This window comes from Capra hircus, chromosome 10, assembly GCF_001704415.2.
Source record: "Capra hircus breed San Clemente chromosome 10, ASM170441v1, whole genome shotgun sequence".
In the NCBI taxonomy this organism is placed as follows: domain Eukaryota; kingdom Metazoa; phylum Chordata; class Mammalia; order Artiodactyla; family Bovidae; genus Capra; species Capra hircus.
Window position 1 is genome coordinate 20,952,628 of NC_030817.1, and position 21,667 is coordinate 20,974,294.

The following is a 21,667-nucleotide window of genomic DNA, read 5'->3' on the forward strand; positions in this document are numbered from 1 at the left end:
ACCATGCCCAACTTTACAACTGAGACAGGGAAGGGATAAAAGTAAATCAAGCATACATTAGTGAGTGACCACGTGAGCAACTAGGACACAGTTCTACTGTGGACTCTCTGAGAGACACTGTCAGACACCTCAGAATTGTTCCATGAGGACTCGGGAAACTGCGATTTATTCTCAAAATCTTTCTCATTGATTAAGAGTTGCTTCCAGATGTATTAACTCCTTTTTGCTTCTAGCCTGCTCCGTGGATGGGCCAAATACACTGCTGTAAAGTCAGAAGCCACTAGTCTGTATAAATTGTCATCATACCACAGAAGGTCAAATGCATGTAATCCTTGGCTCAGCATCTATTTTCTAGGGAACCTGGGTGCAGTAGCTGATGGCCCACCCTGCGCCTCCCTGTTCCACCTAAGTTCACTGTGCAGGAGGCAGTTTCCTGCTGTGACAATTTTCCATCCTGGGCAGTTTCCTACTTCAAATGCTGTATCTCACTTCTTTTTCTGACAGCTTTCTCCTACAACATGGAGGGATATTCTAGAGTGTGTTTCACATGACTTAGAGAGTTTACAGGGAATGGCTCCAGTAGCCCACAGTGGAAATTTGCCCATAATATACTCAATTTTGTGCCTCCCATGTAAATTAACTCCACCTAAACCCTGATCTCAGTGCATACATTTTAGGGAACTCCAATTATGACTCTATGTTCATTATGAGGAGGTTAATTTTAACCACTGATCTTGATATAATTGACAGATTCAGCCCTAATTAACTCAGCCAACATAAAATAACAATGCAGCTTTTCCTAAAATTAGAAATATTGCAAACATTACAACTTCTTGAAAAAATTTTGCAAGGAAAATAATATGACTCTAACAAATTAAAATATAATACAGAATCTTAATTTGTTAGTAAAACATTGGAACAACTGGATAGCCATTTGAGAAAAAAAATATGGTTGGGTTTCTATTTCATTTCTTTTTTTTGTCATTGTTGTTGTACCATTGGGAAAGAGCCTTAACAATTAAACCTTGCTGATGGAGAGGGGGAGGAAAAAGAGTTAAGTATTGGGACTTCTCTGGTAGTCCAGTGGTTAAGTCTCCACACTTCAAGTGAAGGGTACACAGGTTCCATCCCTGGTCAGGGAACCAAGATCCCACATGCCACATGGTACAGCCCCTCCCTCTCAAAAAGAGTTAAGTGTTGCCCATATTCATATGATATGGCTTTTGAACATGCATGTGGGAATGTCTGGTAGACAACTGGTTAAATGAGAGTGGAGCTGCAGGGAGAACTGGAGATCTAGAGCTAGGTGTCATTACCCTGCAGGTGACGTTAGAACTCTGAGTCTGGATGGCTGAGGCTCCTTATGTTGTTCTCATATATTTAGAATTGTTCTTGGGAACTCTAGTCACCCTCAACCCTCATACGGTAATCGTTGCAAAATCAAAAAAGAGAAGTGTGGCATTCTGAAGACTTTGTGTAGAATAATTTACACTTTACTCTTCCTATCTTTTCCCTTTTTAGGTTTTAGAAATATTAATTTTCTGCATTCTCCTGTATTTCCATAAAAGAAAAGGAATGAAACACATTGCAATTCTGCTAACCCTGGTGGCACTCCTAGGTAAGGATATGTTTTGTTTTCTAATTCCTTAATCTAGCCATGCTAAGTCATAAAGAAGTTTAAAGGAAAAATAATTGAGCATTCTGTTTTTTTTCATTGTTTCTACTTTTTGATTCTGATCTATAGAAAGACACTCTCAATTATGCAAATTATATTTTGCATGTCCATTGCTACAATGGATATCTGTTTAATTTTTTAATATATTTAAGGAATTTTACTTCTTGATGATTCTCTTTGCTCTCTGACAATTTGAGGGGGGTTTTTTCTTAGTAAATAATTGAAGATTTCATTTCTTATAGCAAAATAAAGTCCAAATTTGAGCATGAAAACTGATGTCAGCATAATCCCAGAGAATAAAAAGGATTATCCCAAAGTTACCGCAAGTGAAAAATGTAAAACCCAGTGAATGTAAATAATATTAGATTGATAAATTTGACTGTAACCAAGTTTAATATTTTTATACAAAAACAGGAGCTTACCTTGTGGTTCAATGGTAAAGAATTCACTTGCCAGTGTAGGAGATGTGTGTTCCATCACTGGTTGGGAAGATCCCCTGGAGAAGGAAATGTCAACCCACTCCAGTATTTTTGCCTGGAAAACCCCATGGACAGAGGAGCTTAATGGGCTCCTTGGGGTTGCAAGAGTTGGATATGACCTAGCAACTGAAAAACAACAACATACACAAAATAATTTCAAAAGAGAAACAATAAATTGGAGCAGCTGCCTTTTGTCTCCATATGATTATGTATACTGAAAATGTGTGAGTAAATCTCTGATTTATGTTCTAAAACTAATTTTATTAGCTTATCTCCTTGGTTCTTGCTTCCCTGTTTCTGTGACTCCACTAAACATCGGTTTCTTCTTTCTGTTTCTGCGTGATCCATTGTTACCGTCTATTCCTCATCTGTTCCTAGAATGCCTCCAAGCAATGAGCACAAAGTGACAGAAGCACACAGGTAGAACAAGCATTTCACAAGGAAATGCTTTTCCAAAGATGTTTTGTTTAACCTCTGTTGAGAGGAAAATGGGAGTTTTTCAAGGCAAGGGGGTTGGAGAGGGTGGTAAACAGAATTTGGGGAATGGGAATTGATGTACAGATGCGCAGAGGTATGACACAGCTAAGTATATTTAAAACAGAAAATAGCTGGAGGATACAAAATGTGCAAAGGATAGTGGAAAATCATATCAAAAAGTTTAATTCAGTTGACAAAAAGAGGCATTTAGAAGTTGTCTGGACCATATACAGAGAGTATCTGATATAGAAATGTGTTTTCAAGAGACAAGACTTCTAGCTATACTGAGAATAGACTGAGGAGATCATAAACTGGGGACTAAAAGATAGCGAAGGACAAGTACAAAAAGAGCATTATAAATACACATTTTAAATATTCAAAGTTCAATTTTGAAGAAGAGCTATAGTAGTTTTTAAAACAGGACCAAATTATTTTTTTTCATTTCCTAATTAATTTTATGCAAGTAATAGTCCATTTAAACATTTATTGTTTATCTGGCACTGTTCTAGCTATTGGGACACAACAGTGAGCAGAAAACAGTTAAAACAACTCTGCCCTCATGAAGATCATATTCTGGTATTCAAAGAAAATCCTCAAAGAGGATATGCAAACTGCCAAATTAAGGCAAAGTGTTAGAGCAGATAAGCTTGGCTAGGAAGCAGAAGGAACAGTGTCAGGAATTTTTGTTAAAAACAATGTTTATACTTTAATAAGAAACCATTCCTTTCTCTCTTTAGTTTACCTAATAACCCCTAGAGGTTGGATGGGAAAGCATTATTGTTACCCTTCTTTTCAGATTTTGGATCACAGTGTTAGAAAATTAAGTAATTTTGCAACTTTATTATTTCACTTTTGGTAACAGTAGACACTGTCACTACAGGGAAAACCTGTCCTGCACATGTACATCTTCTGGCACCGATGAGCTGTCCCATTGCAGCACTCTGGAAGATCACTCTTACTGACCTTATATCTACAAAGTTCCACTGATGGCATGAATTGCATTGCAGTCTTTGCTTGTTCTGTGCATTTCAATGGGAAAACATTTCCATGATTCTAAATCTCAGTCCCAATCAAAATCACAACTGCTGATAAATGGAATCCACTAGGCTGACAACAGCAAATACATCCCTGTGTAACTCTGAGAAGTTACTTTGGGAAGAAATGAAAAGAGGCGAGACTCATCCCTGGGTCCCCAGATGTCTATCTCCTGCCTTTCCTGAGTCATATCTGTGCTCAAGAAACACAAAGAGAACTCACTTGCAGGGAAATGAATTTTATTTGCCTCTTAAATCCATGAACAGTAGATAGGAAAACATTAGGAATTACCTTTGCTTGATGGCAATATCTTTGATATTGACAGAAGGCAAGGTGTCCACATTTTTCTACAAACTGTCAGAAATGTGTTCCTGAACAGGCATGTTGGAATCTTTCTCCTGCCAATAGACTAAAACTTAATGTATAGGCTATTGTGTTACAGTCATATTCTTAACTGGGAGAGTGAGTCTTAGTCTTCTTGGGTCTAAAACATTTTTGAAGATGCATAAATACAGCAATTAAAGGTAAAAGCAAAACAAACAAACCAAGAGGGACAACTATTGGCAAGAAAACTCTTCTGGCAGATGCTGGGCCACTGTCAACGCTACCTCCAGTGCCTCTGTGTAGGCAGTAGGGCGGGGACCACCCAGAGCTGCAGTGGCAGTGATGTCTGCTGTTGCATATCCCCTTCATGTTACAGGTCTCAGGCAAGCAGAACTGTGACAGAAGAGAGAGGCTGACACACTTCTTGTGTATGCAGATCTTTCCTGGACCACACATGGTGCCATCTTTCACTTCACCAACATCAGGTGTACTCATCTCTAAGTGATAGTCTACACTCCAGCAGGTGACACCATTGATGTGAGTGTATTGCAAATCTGAGTGATCTCTCAGGTGGGGGATGTTCCCCACATTCTCACAATGAACTCTCCCACAAAAGCTATCTGAAATAGGGCATTTTAGGTATGCTGTGCCATTTACACCACAGTGGCCAAAACGGTTTCCCTGGGAGTTGATTTCTTTATAGCACCTTGGAGATGCACTCTTTGCACCTTCACCAAAAATCTCCCTGCACTGTCCATCATGGCTGTTGCAGCTCTTCTGATAGCAAAAGGCACTGTCACTACAGGGAATCCCGTCCTGCACATGGACATCTTCCGGGCACTGATGAGATGTCCCATTGCACCACTCTGGAAGGTCACATTCATTGATCTGAGGTCTACAGAGCTCCCCTGATGGCATGAACTTGCAGTCTTTGCAACAAAGCCCAAAAGCACAAGCAGCCCCAGGTCTTAGAGTGCAGTTCAACAGACAACAGGGATCTTGTTCACACTGCTTTATTGATCCACAGTCACACTGCTCTTCTCCTTCAATCACACCATTCCCACAGTGCTTCAGCATGAAGACTGCCCCTGGAATTGGCAGATTGTGCAGACATGATCCCTGGTTTAAAGTGGTCTTTGTAAATTCTGCATAGCTACAATTCGTGAATCTCTCTGCTGGCAACCTGATAGCATTCATGATGCAAGCACTTTGTCCACACACACAGAATTCTTCATCATGCTGCATACCCAGAGTATGACCTAACTCATGAGCTACAGTGAGAGCAAAAACAGACCAGGGGTCTCCTTTGAAATTATTAACTCCACAGTCGAGAGGAGGGTGACATATTCCTGCCACATAGGCTATACCGAGGACACTTATAAGTGAATTTTCAATGAAAATATGTGCAGCATCACACTGTAGCTGGGAAAGACTGATTTGTTTCCACTGAGAGAAGTCCTCCAGAACCTGTTCTATGCTTATCAGTGGGAAAACATTTCCATGATTCCAAATCTCAATCCCCATCAAAATCACATAGGTACCCAACTGCTGATAAATGGAATCCACTATGTTGACAACAACAAAAACATTCTCCTGCACCTTTGAGAAATTACTTTGAGAATAAATGAAGAAATTGTGATCTACCACCACAACCAGCTCCAGAAACCACAAATGGGCCCACCGGTTATAAGCAGAATTTTGTTTCAGAGTTAATTTCTCAGCCTCTTCGAATTCCAGCTGCTGGTGTGCTGCTTTATTTGTTAAGCCACATCTCATAGGTGACAACTGTGTCTCTTTAGTGTTTATCGTATATACCAGGTGTTCAAATGTAGTAGAGTGCCTGATGGGCTTGATTTCATAGGTAAAGTCATTTATCCGCAGCATTCCTTGAAAGCCCCCGGCACAAGTACTGAGGGCAACAAGGGACTCGGGGACCCCCTCCACATAACCATGATAATAGCAGTCATTAGGAACAAAAGGCTGATCCTGCTGAAGGGCGTACTGGTCCGTGTAGGTGAACACTGGGAGGGGTTTGGAAATCAAGATCTTCTTAGCTCTTATGCAGACAACATGTCTCTGACCCCCAAACTGCAGGCTGTAGGAGAGCCAACCTGGAGCAGTTGGACCTCTGCCCCCGTTGGTAACCTTCAAGGGAATCACCACGTCTGGGGAGTTGAGGCTTTGAGAGCTCCTTTCCTGGGAGAGACCAGAAGAGAACAGAGACACCTCAAGCCAGAGCAGTCCAACAACCTGCCTGGACACTCTTGCCTCACCAGTCACCATGATGGAGCAGCCACTATGGAGCCATCTGTCCAGAGAAGAACTTATCAGGCACTGCTGACCTGGCTCCTCCCTCTGAGCTGAACTTTAAGGATCTGCGTCCTGTGAGAGTGTGACCATCAGAGCGGGCAGTGCTGAAAAGTGAAAATAAAAAGAAGGGTGGGGGATGGTGGTGGGATTGGGTAAGGAAAATAGGAGAAAGAATTTGAATGTGTCAAGAGTGATTAATGCAGCAAAAAGCTTTGGATATGCTTTCAATAACTGGGGATGTAAAGTTAGAGGGGACAAATATAAAACAATACTGGCCCTATCGATAGTGGATAGTTGTTGGAACCGGATGCTAGGCACTTGGGTCTTCATTATACAATTATCTCAAACACATATAGGTGGTATAAAAATCTCCTCAATATAATGTTAAAGCAAAACTAAAGAAACTTCAGAGTACAGTGACATTGTATCTCAATTTGTCCAAAACTGTGTTGGTTTGTGCCTATTGCCCTTGCATAACTCTTGTTACTTTCTCCTGTCAAAACTGGAGAGGTCAGAGACCATCACAATCCTTATATGTCAATTTGCATCCGTCTTATGATTTACTTTAGACTATTTATCTCAAGTTATTTGCTTGTCTCCTTGTGATATTCTCCTTCACTCATTGAGTCAGTGCAAGGTTTATGATTTTAACTCATTTTAATATCCCCTATATTATAATATCCCCTATATACTAGGACCTAGTATAGTCCTCCATACAGTGAAAAATGGAAACAGTGGGTGGTGAAGTACTTGGGTTATAGATGAATGCCACTTAAAATGTATTAATATACATATTCATAATTTTTATAAGAGAAAAAATCATAAATACTGACATCTTCTAAAGGAATGAGGAAAACAAGGTTGTTCTTCCCGGTTACCTGTAGGAGAATAAGAAATACAAGAGGAAATAACTTCAGAAGGGATAATAAGAATTCATGAAATTTAAAAGTCTGAGAAAAGGAATTCTGTCTTCTAGGGGCAAAGGCATCAGAGTGCCTGGTACTTTAGGACTGCAGGGGAAAATTCCCAATGTCTGCTAAAATGTATTTACCAACAGTTTTTGAAAGTGAAGAATTTCTATATTACCTGGCATACAATCTGCCTGGCAACATTCATTAATTTCTTTAATTTATGTCTGGAGCATACAAAATATAGGACATTGTGCTAGATACTAGGGAAATAAAATTAAAATACAGTGCATTAAGCAGATGATCAATTTAGTGCAGAAATATGTGGCAGGAGCAAGAATAACTTCAGAAGGCTCTATAACATTGTAGTCAATATTTTATATATTATGTGCCCTTTTCTATGACTGAGGAGAGTGTCCATAGACATCATCATAGTCTCAGTTAAATGACAAAAAAGAGGCTAAGAATCACTGAACCTGTGGAAAAAAGACAGATAATCAGATTATTATAATAGGATCTGAATCACATTAATCTGAGTAATAAAGTTAATGATTCAGGGACCCTCATTGTATAGACCTCCATAAACCCCTAGGAGGTGCTTAGTAATGTCATCCATGTAAGAGTGTTCAAAATTAGTTACTACACAAGAAAATTTGAAGTGCCCTGAAATAAAATGGTTCATATATTAAAGACATAATAAATGTCTCCTGAAATTCAATAACTTAGGTAATTTTTATTGTTTTACCAGTAACAAGTTGTAAAGCTAAATTTTTCTAAATATCAATAATAAAAAATAAATTTTGGTTGAATATACTAGGGACATGCAATTACTTTCTGTTCTCTCCAGAGAAAATATAACAAAATAATACTCATGAGGGAGGCAGCTAAAGAGGAAGTAATTATAAAACTGTAGGGAAACATAGAAGTGTGTTAGGAAGTTAACAGAAGCAGAAGATATTAAGAAGAGGTGGCAAGAATACACAGAAGAACTGTACAAAAAAAGATCTTCACGACCCAGATAATCATGATGATGTGATCACTAATCTAGAACCAGACGTCTTGGAATGTGAAGTCAAGTGGGCCTTAGAAAGCATCACTACGAACAAAGCTAGTGGAGGTGATGGAATTCCAATTGAGCTGTTTCAAATCCTGAAAGATGATGCTGTGAAAGTGCTGCACTCAATATGCCAGCAAATTTGGAAAACTCAGCAGTGGCCACAGGACTGGAAAAGGTCAGTTTTCATTCCAACTCCAAAGAAAGGCAATGCAAAAGAATGCTCAAACTGCCACACAATTGCACTCATCTCACATGATAGTAAAGTAATGCTCAAAATTCTCCAAGCCAGGTTTCAGCAATACGTGAACCATGAACTCCCTGACGTTCAAGCTGGTTTTAGAAAAGGCAGAGGAACCAGAGATCAAATTGCCAACATCCGCTGGATCATGGAAAAAGCAAGAGAGTTCCAGAAAAACATCTATTTCTGCTTTATTGACTATGCTAAAGCCTTTGACTGTGTGGATCACAAGAAACTGTGGAAAATTCTGAAAGAGATGGGAATACCAGACCACCTGACCTGCCTCTTGAGAAATCTGTATGCAGGTCAGGAAGCAAGAGTTAGAACTGGACATGGAACAACAGACTGGTTCCAAATAGGAAAAGGAGTCCGTCAAGGCTGTATATTGTCACCCTGCTTATTTAACTTCTATGCAGAGTACATCATGAGAAACGCTGGACTGGAAGAAACACAAGCTGGAATCAAGATTGCCGGGAGAAATATCAATAACCTCAGATATGCAGATGACACCATCCTTATGGCAGAGAGTGAAGAGGAGCTAAAAAGCCTCTTGATGAAGAGGAAAGCGAAAAAGTTGGCCTAAAGCTCAACATTCAGAAAACGAAGATCATGGCATCCGATCCCATCACTTCATGGGAAATAGATGGGGAAACAGTGGAAACAGTGTCAGACTTTATTTTTTGGGGCTCCAGAATCACTGCAGATTGTGACTGCAGCCATGAAATTAAAAGACGCTTACTCCTTGGAAGAAAAGTTATGACCAACCTAGATAGCATATTCAAAAGCAGAGACATCACTTTGCCGACTAAGGTCCATCTAGTCAAGGCTATGGTTTTTCCTGTGGTCATGTATGGATGTGAGAGTTGGACTGTGAAGAAAGCTAAGCGCTGAAGAATTGATGCTTTTGAACTGTGGTGTTGGAGAAGACTCTTGAGAGTCCCTTGGACTGCAAGGAGATCCAACTAGTCCATTCTGAAGGAGATCAGCCCTGGGATTTCTTTGGAAGGAATGATGCTAAAGCTGAAACTCCAGTACTTTGGCCACCTCATGTGAAGAGTTGACTCATTGGAAAAGACTCTGATGCTGGGAGGGATTGGGGGCAGGAGCAGAAGGGGACGACTGAGGATGAGATGGCTGGATGGCATCACGGACTCGATGGACGTGAGTCTGAGTGAACTCCGGGAGATGGTGATGAACAGGGAGGCCTGGCGTGCTGCGATTCATGGGATCGCAAAGAGTCGGACACGACTGAGCGACTGAACTGAACTGAGGGAAACAGAAGTGTTTTAGGAAGTTAATGCAATTATTGGGTTTTTGAATATTTTTGTGATGTTTACGGTTATTTTCAAACTTTTGAAAGATATTGTTTGTTGTGATTTCTTCCCATGCTAAATAAATGTTCATTTTTATCCTTATTGTAATTTTCTATTCTTTTTCTTAAAGTGGCCTCTCCTCTTGTAGATGCTTCAGGCTCAAAAATCTGATTTCATCCATGACTGTGATAAATGTACTGCCAAGGTAAGTTCAATTTCTTATGAAGAGCAACTAAGCCAAGCTAATCTAAGAAGCCTTTCATAGCTGGTATGAAAATGAAGATGCCTGACTCAGTACCAGTCATCTCCTGGATTCTAAATCCATTCCTAGTCAATACTTCTTTTACTTTAATTCGAATTCCTCTATATCATCCCTACATACAACTTCCCCTATTACTTCTGCAGTTTTCATTTGTTGAAAAAGACAGGCAGACAGACAGACAGAGACAACCAAAATCAACCCCCCCCCTTCACAAAGCTCCCTACATATACTTACCTGCTTAAACTTCCTCAAGTTTACTGCTTGCCCTAAAACTCACTCTAGAGAAACCCATATCATAGAAGTCATATGTCTTTGTGGTCCATAAGCTGGGTTCCTGTTGCCTACAGCTCACCAAGTCAAATCCAAACCATTTATCCAACTGCTTCCAACTACAGTAAGTTTTAACCTTTCTTTCTCACTCTGCCATCAACCAGCCCCTATCATTCTTGCACAAACTTCAAAGAGTTTGACACCTGACTGATGGAATTATTCGCCATCAAAAACCCTACCTTCATCATAACTAATGCTAGCAAGCATATAGACAACCCATCTGAAAACCAGGAGGATTTTTCAATGTGTTTTTTTTGTTTTTGTATTTGTTATTTAAGTCAAGCTTTTTATTTATTTTATTTAATATTCCATTTGGTTTATTTAATGTCAGTACATTTCTAAGTTATGCAAATTGTACATTTTAACACCAACTTGATTTTTTTTTTAACTCAGTGTATTTTTTTTTAATTTTAATTTTTACTTTATTTTACTTTACAATACTGTATTGGTTTTGCCATACATTGGCATGAATCTGCCACGGGTGTACATGAGTTCCCAATCCTGAACCCCCCTCCCACCTCCCACCCCATATCATCTGTCTGGATCATCCCCGTGCACCAGCCCCAAGCATTGTGTATCCTGTATCGAACACAGACTGGCAATTCGTTTCTTACATGATAGTATACATGTTTCAGTGCCATTCTCCCAAATCATCCTATCCTCTCCCTCTCCCTCAGAGTCCAAAAGTCCGTTCTATACCTCTATGTCTCTTTTGCTGTCTCTCATACAGGGTTATCATTACCATCTTTCTAAATTCCGTATATATGTGTTAGTATACTGTATTGGTGTTTTTCTTTCTGGCTTACTTCACTCTGTATAATCGGCTCCAGTTTCATCCATCTCATTAGAACTGATTCAAATGTATTCTTTTTAATGGCTGAGTAATACTCCATTGTGTATATGTACCACAGCTTTCTTATCCATTCATCTGCTGATGGACATCTAGGTTGTTTCCATGTCCTGGCTATTATAAACAGTGCTGCAATGAACTGGATTAAAGATCTAAACATAAGACCAGAAACTATAAAACTCCTAGAGGAGGACATAGGCAAAACACTCTCTGACATAAATCACAGCAGGATCCTCTATGATCCACCTCCCAGAATACTGGAAATAAAAGCAAAAATAAACAAATGGGATCTAATTAAAATTAAGTCAGGCTTTTAAAATTGAAGTAGAGTTGATTTACAACATTGTGTTAGTTTCAGGTGTACAGCAAAATGATTTAGATAGATAGATAGATATTTAAGATTATTTTCTTATTTTCCATTGTAGTTTACAAGTGGATATTGAATATAGTTCCCTATACTATACACTAGATCATTGTTGCTTATCTATTTTATGTATAGTAGTTTGTATCTATTAATCCATATTCCTGATTTATCCTTCTCCACTTTCATTCCCCTTTGGTAACCATAAGTTTGTTTACTATCTCTGTGAGTCTGTTTACATTTTGTACATAGATTCGTTTATTCTGTTTTTTAGATTCCACTTTCAAGTAATACCATACAGTATTTATCTGTCTGCTTTACTTCACTAAATATAATATTCTCTAGGTTTATCCGTGTTGCTACAAATGGCAATATTTCATTCTTTTTATGCTTGAGTGGTGTTCCATTGTGTGTGGGTGTACACGCACACACACACACATGCATATATATATATATATATATATATATATATATATATATATGACATCCTCTTAAGCCAGCCATCTGTTGATGTGTCCTCAGGTTGCTTCCATGTCTTATCTATGGTAAATACTGCTGCTATGAACATTGGGGTGCATGTATCTTTTTGAATTGGTGTTTCTGGATACATACTTAGGAGTGGGATTGCAGGATAACATGGTAGTTCTATTTTTAGTTTCTTTTTTTTTTTTTTAAAGAAACACCATACTGTTTTCCATAGTGGCTGAACCACTTTACATTCCCACCAACAGTATAGGAGTGTTCCCTTTTCTTCACAGCCTCTCCAGCATTTTTTTATCTGTAGACTTCTTGATAATAACCATTCTGACTGGTGTGAAGTGATACTTCATTGTGGTTTTCATTTGTATTTCTCTATACTTTGCAAGGCTGTATGTTGTCACCCTGCTTATTTAACTTAGATGCAGAGTACATCATGCAAAATGCCAGGTTGGATGAATCACAAGCTGGAATCAACATTGCCAGGAGAAACAACCTCAGATATGCAGATGATACCACTCTAATGGCAGAAAGCAAAGAGGAACTAAAGAACCTGTTGATGAGGTCCATCTAGTCAAAGCTATGGTTTTTCCAGTAGTCATGTATGGATGTGAGAGTTGGACTATAAAGAAAACTGAGCACCGAAGAACTGATACTTTTGAACTGTGGTGTTGGAAGAGACTCTTGAGAGTCCCTTGGACTGCAAGATCCAACCAGTCCATCCTAAAAGAAATCAGTCCTGAATATTCATTGGAAGGACTGATGTTGAAGCTGAAAATCCAATATTTTGGCCACCTGATGTGAAAAACTGACTCACTGGAGAAGACTCTGATGCTGGGAAAGATTGATGGCAGGAGGAGAAGGGGATGACAGAGGATGAGATGGTTGGATGGCATCACTGACTCAATGGACATGAGTTTCAGTAAACTCTGGAAGTTGCTGATTGACAGGGAGACCTGGCATGCTGCAGTCCATGGAGTCTCAAACAGTTGGACATGACTGAGTGACTGAGCTGAGCTGACTAGTTTGGTCTTAGCTTTTCTTCCAAGGAGCAAGCGTCTTTTAATTTCATGACTGCAGTCACCGTCCCCAGTGATCTTGGAGCCCCCCAAAATAAAGTCTGTCACTGTTTCCATTGTTTCCCATCTGTTTACCATCAAGTGATGGGACTAGATACCATGATCTTAGGTTTTTGAATGTTGAGTTTGAAGTCAGCTTTTTCACTCTTCTCTTTCACTTGCATCAAGAGGCTCTTTAGTTCCAAGGGTTGTGTCATCTGCATATCTGAGGTTATTGATATTTCTCCCAGCAATCTTGATTCCAGCTTGTACTTCATCCAGCCTGGCATTTTGCATGATGTACTCTGCATGTAAGTAAAATAAGCAAGGTGGCAATATACAGCCTTGACATATTCTTATCCGTTTGGAACCAGTCTGTTGTTCTATGTCCGGTTCTAACTGTTGCTTCTTGACCTGCATACAGGTTTTTCAGGAGGCAGGTCAGGCGGTCTGGTATTCCCATCTCTTTAAAAATTTTCCACAGTTTCTTGTGATCCACACAGTCAAAGGCTTTGGCATAGTCACTAAAGCAGAAATAGATGTTTTTCTGGAACTCTCTTGCTTTTTCGATGATCCAGTGGATGTTTGCAATTTGGTCTCTGGTTCCTCTGCCTTTTCTAAATCCAGCTTGAACATCTGGAAGTTCACGGTTCATGTACTGTTGAAGCCTGGCTTGGAGAATTTTGAGCATTACTTTACTAGTGTGTGGAATGAGTGCAATTGTGAGGTAGTTTGAGCATTCTTTGGCATTGCCTTTCTTTGGGATTGGAATGAAAATTGACCTTTTCCAGTCCTGTGGCCACTGCTGAGTTTTCTACATTTGCTGGCATATTGAGTGCAGCACTTTCACAGCATCATCTTTTAGGATTTGAAATAGATCAGCTGGAATTCCATCATCTCCACTAGCTTTGTTGGTAGTGATGCTTCAAACGATGTCATAGATTGCTTTTGTTTTGTTTTCTTTCTGTCTGCTGTTCTGATTGGGTGATTTCCATTATTCTATCTTCCAGATCACTTATGTGTTTTTATCACTTAATCTGCTATTTATTTATTTTAGACATTGAATTATCTGTTTTGTTAAATTTTAAGAGTTTGAGCAAATATCAGTTTGAATCAAGGGTCATTGGATTAATTTTTTTTATTTTTATATAATTTTAAAAGGTTACTTTTCATTTAATGTTATTGTAAAATATTGGCTATATTTCCTGGGTTGTACAAGGCATCTTTGAACCTGTCTTACACTGAATAGTTTGTACTTCACACATCCTTGTTCCTCTAAATCCCTCCTTCCCATCCAACACTCATAACCACCCATTTGTTCTCTATATCTGTGAGTCTGTTTATTTTATAGTAACTAGTTTGGTGTTTTCTTAGATTCCACTTACAAGTGATATCATGCAATATATATCTTTCTCTTTCTGATTGACTTCACATAGGGTAAAGCACTCAAAGTCCATGCATGTTGCTGCAAGTGGCAAAATTTCATTCTTTTTTATACTTGAGTGATATTACATTATAAGTATATAGCACATCTTCTTTATCCATTCATCTGTCAGTGGACACTTCTGTTGTTTCCATGTGCTGCTATTAACAATAGAGTGCATGTATCTTTTCAAATTAATGGTTGTGGTTTTTTAAGGTATACACCCAGGAGTACATTGCTGGGTCATATGGAAGTTCTATTTTTTAGTTTTTGAGAAACCTTCATACTGTTTTCACAGTAGTTGCACCAATTTACATTCCTACCAACAGTGTATGAAGGTTCCCTTTTATCCACATGCTCACCAACATTAGTTATTTGTCTTCTGTTGATGATAGCTGGTCAAACTAGTGTGATGTCACTGTGGTTTTGATTTGCATTTCTCTAATCATTATCAATGTTGAGCATCTTTTCATGTGCCTGTGGCCATCTGCCTTTCCTCTTTGGAAATATGTCTGTTTAGTGCTCTGCCCATTTTTAAATTGTTTATTTCTTTGATGCTGAGTTGTATGAGTTGTTTATATACTTTGGAAATTAATCCCTTATTGGTCATATCATTTGCAAATATTGTCACCTACTCAGTATTTTTTCTTTTTGGTTTTGCTTGATTTAATTTTTATTTTATAATAGGGTATAGTTGATATACAAGGCTGTGTTAGTTACAGATGTATAGCAAAGTGATTCATTTATATATATATATATACATATATATATATATATATATACATGCATCCATTCTTTTTCAGATTCTTTTCCCATATAGGTTATTACAGAAGATTTAGTAGAGTTTCCTGTACTATACAATAGGTCCTTTTAGTTGTCTATTTTATATAGTAAGTGAAAGTGAAGGTTACTCAGTTGTGTCTGACTCTCTGGGACTCCATGGACTATACAGTCCATGGAATTCTCCAGGCCAGAATACTGGAGTGGGTATCCTTTCTCTTTTCCAGGGGATCTTCTCAACCCAGGGATTGAACCCAGGTCTCCTACACTGCAGGTGGATTCTTTACCAGCTGAGCCACAAGGGAAGCCCAAGAATCCACAAGAATTCTCCAGTGGATCTTCCTGACCCAGGAATCAAATTGGGGTCTCCTTCATTGCAGATGGATTCTTTACCAACTGAGCTATGAGGGAAACCCTTATATATAATAGCATATATATATATTAATTCCAAACTCTTAATTTACAGCCCTGCCATGTTTTCTCTTTGATAACTATAAGTTTGTTTTCAAAGTCTGTGAGTCTATTTCTGTTTTGTAAATGAGTTCATTTTAACTACTTTTTAGATTCCACATACAAGTGATATTATACGATTTTTGTCTTTATCTGACTTACTTCACTTAGTATGATAATCTCTAGGTCCATCTATGTTGCTGCAAATGGCATTGCTTCATTCTTTTTTATGGCCGAGTAATATCCCATTCTGTATATATATATATATATATATATATATGTATACTACATCTTCTTTACCCACTTCTCTCTTGATGAACATTTAGGCTACTTCCATGTCTTGGCTATTGTAAATAGTGCTGCAATGAACATTGAAGTGCATGTGTCTTTTCAAATTAGGGTTTTTTTCCCAAAATATATACCCAGGAATGGGCTTGCTGGATCATACCGTAGCTCTATTTTAAGTTTTTTAATGAACTCTGTACTGTTCTCCATAGTGTCTGTACCAATGTACATTTCTACCAACAGTGTAGGAGGATTCCCTTTTCTCTACACTGTCTCCAGCATTTACGGTTTGTAGATTTTTTTGATGATGACCATTGTGACCAGTGTGAAATTACACCTCATTGTCGTTCTGAGTTTTATTTCTCTAATAATTATTGATGTTTAGCATTTTTTCAGGGCTTCCCTTGTGGCTCAGGTGGTAAAGAATCCTCTTGCAGCGTGGGAGACTGGGTTTGATCCGTGGGTTGGGAAGATTTGCCAGAGAAGGGAAAGGCCACCCACTCCAGTATTCTGGCCTGGAGAATTCCATACATGGGGTCACAAAGAGTCAGACATGACGGAGGGACTTTCACTTTTAGCATCGTTTCATATGCTTTTTAGCCATTTGTATGTCTTCTTTAGAGAAGTATTTGTTTAGATCTTCCATTCATTTTTTATTGTTACTTTTTTTTATATTGAGCTGCCCTGAAGAAAAGTTATGACCAATCTAGATAACATATTCAAAAGCAGAGACATTACTTTGCCGACTAAGGTCCGTCTAGTCAAGGCTATGGTTTTTCCTGTGGTCATGTATGGATGTGAGAGTTGGACTGTGAAGAAGGCTGAGCGCCAAAGAATTGATGCTTTTGAACTGTGGTGTTGGAGAAGACTCTTGAGAGTCCCTTGGACTGCAAGGAGATCCAACCAGTCCATTCTGAAGGAGATCAGCCCTGGGATTTCTTTGGAAGGACTGATGTAGAAGCTGAAACTCCAGTACTTTGGCCAACTCATGCGAAGAGTTGACTCACTGGAAAAGACTTTGATGCTGGGAGGGGTTGGGGGCAGGAGGAGAAGGGGGCAACAGAGGATGAGATGGCTGGATGGCATCACTGATTCGATGGACGTGAATCTGAGTGAACTCCAGGAGTTGGTGATGGACAGGGAGGCCTGGCGTGCTGCGATTCATGGGGTCGCGAAGAGTTGGACACTACTGAGCGACTGAACTGAACTGAACTGAGGCTGAACAAACAACCTACGTCTTATTCTGCTCATCTTGAGAGCAGGGCATAGGAAAACTCTTCAAAGTATCTTTGTCATAATCCTTGTCCTCATTATTTCTAGGACCTCATAGACCCAAACTCCTAAAAGAACATTGTTAGGCAGGGTGGTTGGCTCAATGAGGTGCATAACAGCACCGGGGACCTGAGTCATGTTTCCTGTTTTCTTGAAGAACATTCCTTAACCAAATAAGGAAAGATTTCTATATGCGATAGCATAAGGAAGGCGTTGCATGGGCTCATTCTGCCTGTCCAATCAGGTATCGCCAAGTACCCTGTAACTGAGACAAAGAGCTGACTGTATATAAACCGCCATACTGCTTTGTTCGGGGCTCTCGTCTGATTCCGCTGTGTCGCATGAGGCTTGAGCCCCAGCGCGCTAGAAATAAAGACTCCCTTCTTGCCTTTGCATCACCACGGTGGACTTGTTCACTCTCTCGGTTGGTTTGGAGATACAGGCTCGGTGCATAACATTTGGGGGCTCGTCTGGGATCTCCGGCCTACCGGGGAGGACAACTCTCCTGGTAGAAGGGAATAATCTCGTTAGGAGTTGAGAGCTCTGAGCACCGGTGCTAGCAGTGCAGAGGCCTAGATTAAGTCCGGGGCCCAGTATCATACTGGGGAGGCATCTAGGTGTAAGGTGAAGAGGCAAGCCCAGCGTAAGGCTGGGTCCCTGGTAGCAAACCGGGAGGGCAGCTGGCACTGAGGATGTCCTGACGGTAAGACACTTGCAAATAGAGAAGGGGTCTCTAGTGCTATAAAGGAGACTGAAAGTAATATTGAGAGTTGGAATCTGTTTGTTGTGTCATTTTTGTGACTCTGTGTGCCGGCACTGTCTGTGTGAGTCTTGTTGTCATTGTCCGTGTTCTCTGTACCCATGGGACAATCTACTTCTACTCCGCTGTCTCTGATGACTGACCGTTTTTCTGATTTTAAGTCTAGAGCTCAGAATCTTTCGTTACTGGTAAAGAAGAGCAAACTGGTGACTTTCTGTTCCGCCGAGTGGCCCACCTTTGACGTCGGATGGCCACAAGAGGGAACCTTCAGTCCCCAATTTATCCAGGCAGTTAAAGAGAGGGTGCTTACCCCTAGTCCTGCCGGGCACCCAGACCAGACTCCCTACATTCTGGTCTGGCAGGATCTAGTGAGAAACCTGCCGGAATGGCTTAAACCCTTTGTTCTCACTCCTTCTAAACCTCCTAAACCTCCCCGTCCCTCTTCCCCGACTCCAACCTCGCTAAACCCACAGGTGCTAGTCATGAAAGCTTCTGAAGAAAAAGAAGAAAAACAGGACAAAAAACGACCTAAGCTGGTGTTCCAGGAATCTTCTTCTCTGTATCCTAATCTGATTGACCTGGAAACTGAGTTGTTCCCACCCCCGTACGTGGATCCACATCCGCCCTTGCTTCCACAGGTTCCACAAGTTTCATCGGGAGAAGCCCGGAGGAGGGCCGAGCCCTCGGCTCCTCCTAGAGAAGGGGGCCCCGCCCAGGGAACTCGGGGAAGAGCAAGGGAAATGGCCAGTGCAGCGGAAGAAGAAGGCCTGGAAATTCCCTCCTCCACTGTTCATGCGTTTCCGGTCCGGGCGGGGCCAGCCAGAGAGGGTGGGGAACGGACATATCAGTATTGGCCCTTTGCCACTAGTGATTTGTACAATTGGAAGGCTCAAACTCCCTCTTTCTCTGAGAAACCGCAGGGTCTTATTGATCTTTTAGAATCTATCCTCTTTACTCACAATCCCACTTGGGATGATTGTCAGCAACTGTTACAGGTACTTTTTACTACAGAAGAGCATGAACGGATCCTGTCAGAAGCCCGGAAAAATGTGCCAGGGTTGGATGGGAGGCCCACAATACAGACTCACCTCATTGAAGAGGGGTTCCCCTTGGTGCAACCCAACTGGGACTTTGAACACGCTGAAGGTAGGGAGCATCTCCGAGTGTACCGTCAGACTCTCATGGCTGGCCTTAGAGCGGCCGCCAGAAAGCCATCTAATTTGGCCAAGGTAAATTCAGTGAGGCAAGAGCCAAATGAGAGCCCGGCAGCCTTCCTTGAAAGGATAATGGAAGCTTTTAGACAGTATACTCCTATGGACCCACAGGCAGATGAGTCTCGAGCAGCAGTTATGCTAGCATTTGTGAATCAGGCAGCCCCCGGTATTAGGAGAAAGTTACAAAAGATAGAGAGGCTGGGTGAACAGTCCCTGTAAGATCTAGTGAGGGCAGCAGATAGAGTTTTCAATCATAGAGAGACCCCAGAGGAGAGAGAGGGCCACATTAGAAGGGAAGAAAGAGAATTTAGAGCTGAAGAAAACCGTAAGAACCAACAAGAGCTGGCTCAGATATTTTTCGCCAGAATTGAAAACAAAAATAGGTTCCAAAAAGGGAAAAAGCTAGACTCAAGGACTGAGGAAAAACCTGCAAGGCGCAAGCTTGGAAAAAACCAATGTGCGTTTTGTAAGGAGATTGGACATTGGAAAGATAAATGCCCCAAGAAAAACCTAAAAGAGGGGCCCAAAAATCCCAAGAACGAGACTCCCTCTCCTGACAGTCATATCCTCTATGCGGGTGAGGATAGTGACTAGGGGGGTCAGGGCTCGACGCCCCTCCCCGAGCCCTGGGTAACTATAAATGTGGAGGGGAAACTGGTTGGCTTCATGGTGGATACAGGAGCTCAATACTCAGTCTTAAACCAAAGAGATGGACCCATGTCTAAGAAAAGTAGCTGGGTGCAGGGAGCAACCGGGACTAAGTGATATGGATGGACTACAAAATGGCATGTGAACTTGGGGACCCACCAAGTGACCCATTCCTTTCTGGTGATACCTGAGTGTCCAGCGCCCTTGCTGGGAAGAGATTTACTGTCTAAAGTAAATGCCCAAATTCATTTTGACCATGGGCAAGTGTCAGTTTTAGATGGAACCCGGCATCCTCTTCAGGTCTTGTCTCTGGCATTAAAGGATGAATACAGACTGTACTTGCCAGAGGCCCCAGCGACAATAAGTCCCGAAGTACAGCCATGGGTTCGGAGATACCCTCAGGCCTGGGTTGAAACAGCAGGAATGGGACTGGCCAAACAGAGGCCCCCTATTATTGTGGAACTGAAAGCCAGTGCCACACCGGTGAGAGTGCAGCAGTATCCCATGAGTCAAGAAGCTCGGCAAGGAATTACTCCTCACATACAACGCCTCATAGAAGGCTGGGGTCTTGAGAAAGTGCCGGTCCCCATGGAACACTCCCCTGCTTCCCATAAAGAAGCCTGGGGGAACTGATTTTAGACCGGTTTAAGACCTGCGAGAAGTCAACAAACGGGTGAGTGACATTCATCCTATGGTTCCTAACCCTTATACATTGCTAAGCAGCTTGCCACCAAGCTACGTTTGGTACACTGTTTTAGATTTAAAAGATGCCTTTTTCAGTCTGCCTCTTGCCCTTGCAAGCCAAGAGATCTTCGCCTTCGAATGGCAGGAAGACAGTGGTCAGACTCCTGTGCAGCTGACGTGGACTCGCTTACCACAGGGTTTCAAAAACGGGTTTCAAAAACTCACCCACGTTGTTTAACGAGGCCTTGGATGAAGACCTCCATGAGTATCGGGTTGAACACCCTACCACTGTTTTATTACAATATGTTGATGACCTTATGCTGGCAGCGACTACGGAAAAAGAGTGCCAAGAGGCAACAGGTGACCTTCTCCAAACCTTGGGGACTTTAGGTTACAGGGCCAGTGCCAAAAAGGCCCAGATTGCTAAGCAAGAGGTTACATACCTCGGTTATAAGATAAAACAGAGCCAGAGGTGGCTAACACAGGCTATGAAAGAAACCATCCTCCAGATCCCTGAGCCGGCCAACCCTAGACAAGTGAGAGAATTTCTGGGAACTGTGGGATATTGCCGATTATGGATCTTGGGGTTTGCAGAAAAGGCCAGGCCCCTGTATGAAGGGACCAAAGAAAACAAAAACTGGAAATGGACTGAGTCAATGAAAACGGCCTTTCAGGAGCTCAGGTGTGCCTTGCTGGAAGCTCCTGCCCTTGCCCTTCCTGACCCATCTAAGCCTTTCCAATTATTTATAGATGAAAGGCGAGGGATAGGAAAAGGGGTACTAACACAGAAGTGGGGACCTTGGAAGCGTCCTATAGCATACCTTTCCAAGAAATTGGACCCAGTGGCAGCCGGATGGCCACCTTGCCTCCGAATCATCGCGGCCACCGCGCTCCTAGTCCATGATGCTGATAAACTGACTTATGGACAGAGACTCTTGGTCTACACTCCTCATGCTATAGAGAGAGTTCTGAAACAACCCCCGGGTAAATGGATTTC

At 41.1% G+C, this 21,667-nt stretch overlaps 1 protein-coding gene across 1 annotated transcript; it reads right to left on the reverse strand.

Moving 5' to 3' along the window:
• ADAM21 (ADAM metallopeptidase domain 21) lies at window positions 4,095–21,547 on the reverse strand. The gene is made up of 4 exons (XM_018053758.1): window positions 21,492–21,547; window positions 19,213–19,339; window positions 7,130–7,178; window positions 4,095–6,350 (listed from the first exon to the last, which is right to left on the reverse strand). The coding sequence occupies exons 1-4, from the start codon at window positions 21,545–21,547 to the stop codon at window positions 4,117–4,119; spliced, it is 2,466 nt and encodes an 821-aa protein (XP_017909247.1). The 3' UTR covers window positions 4,095–4,116.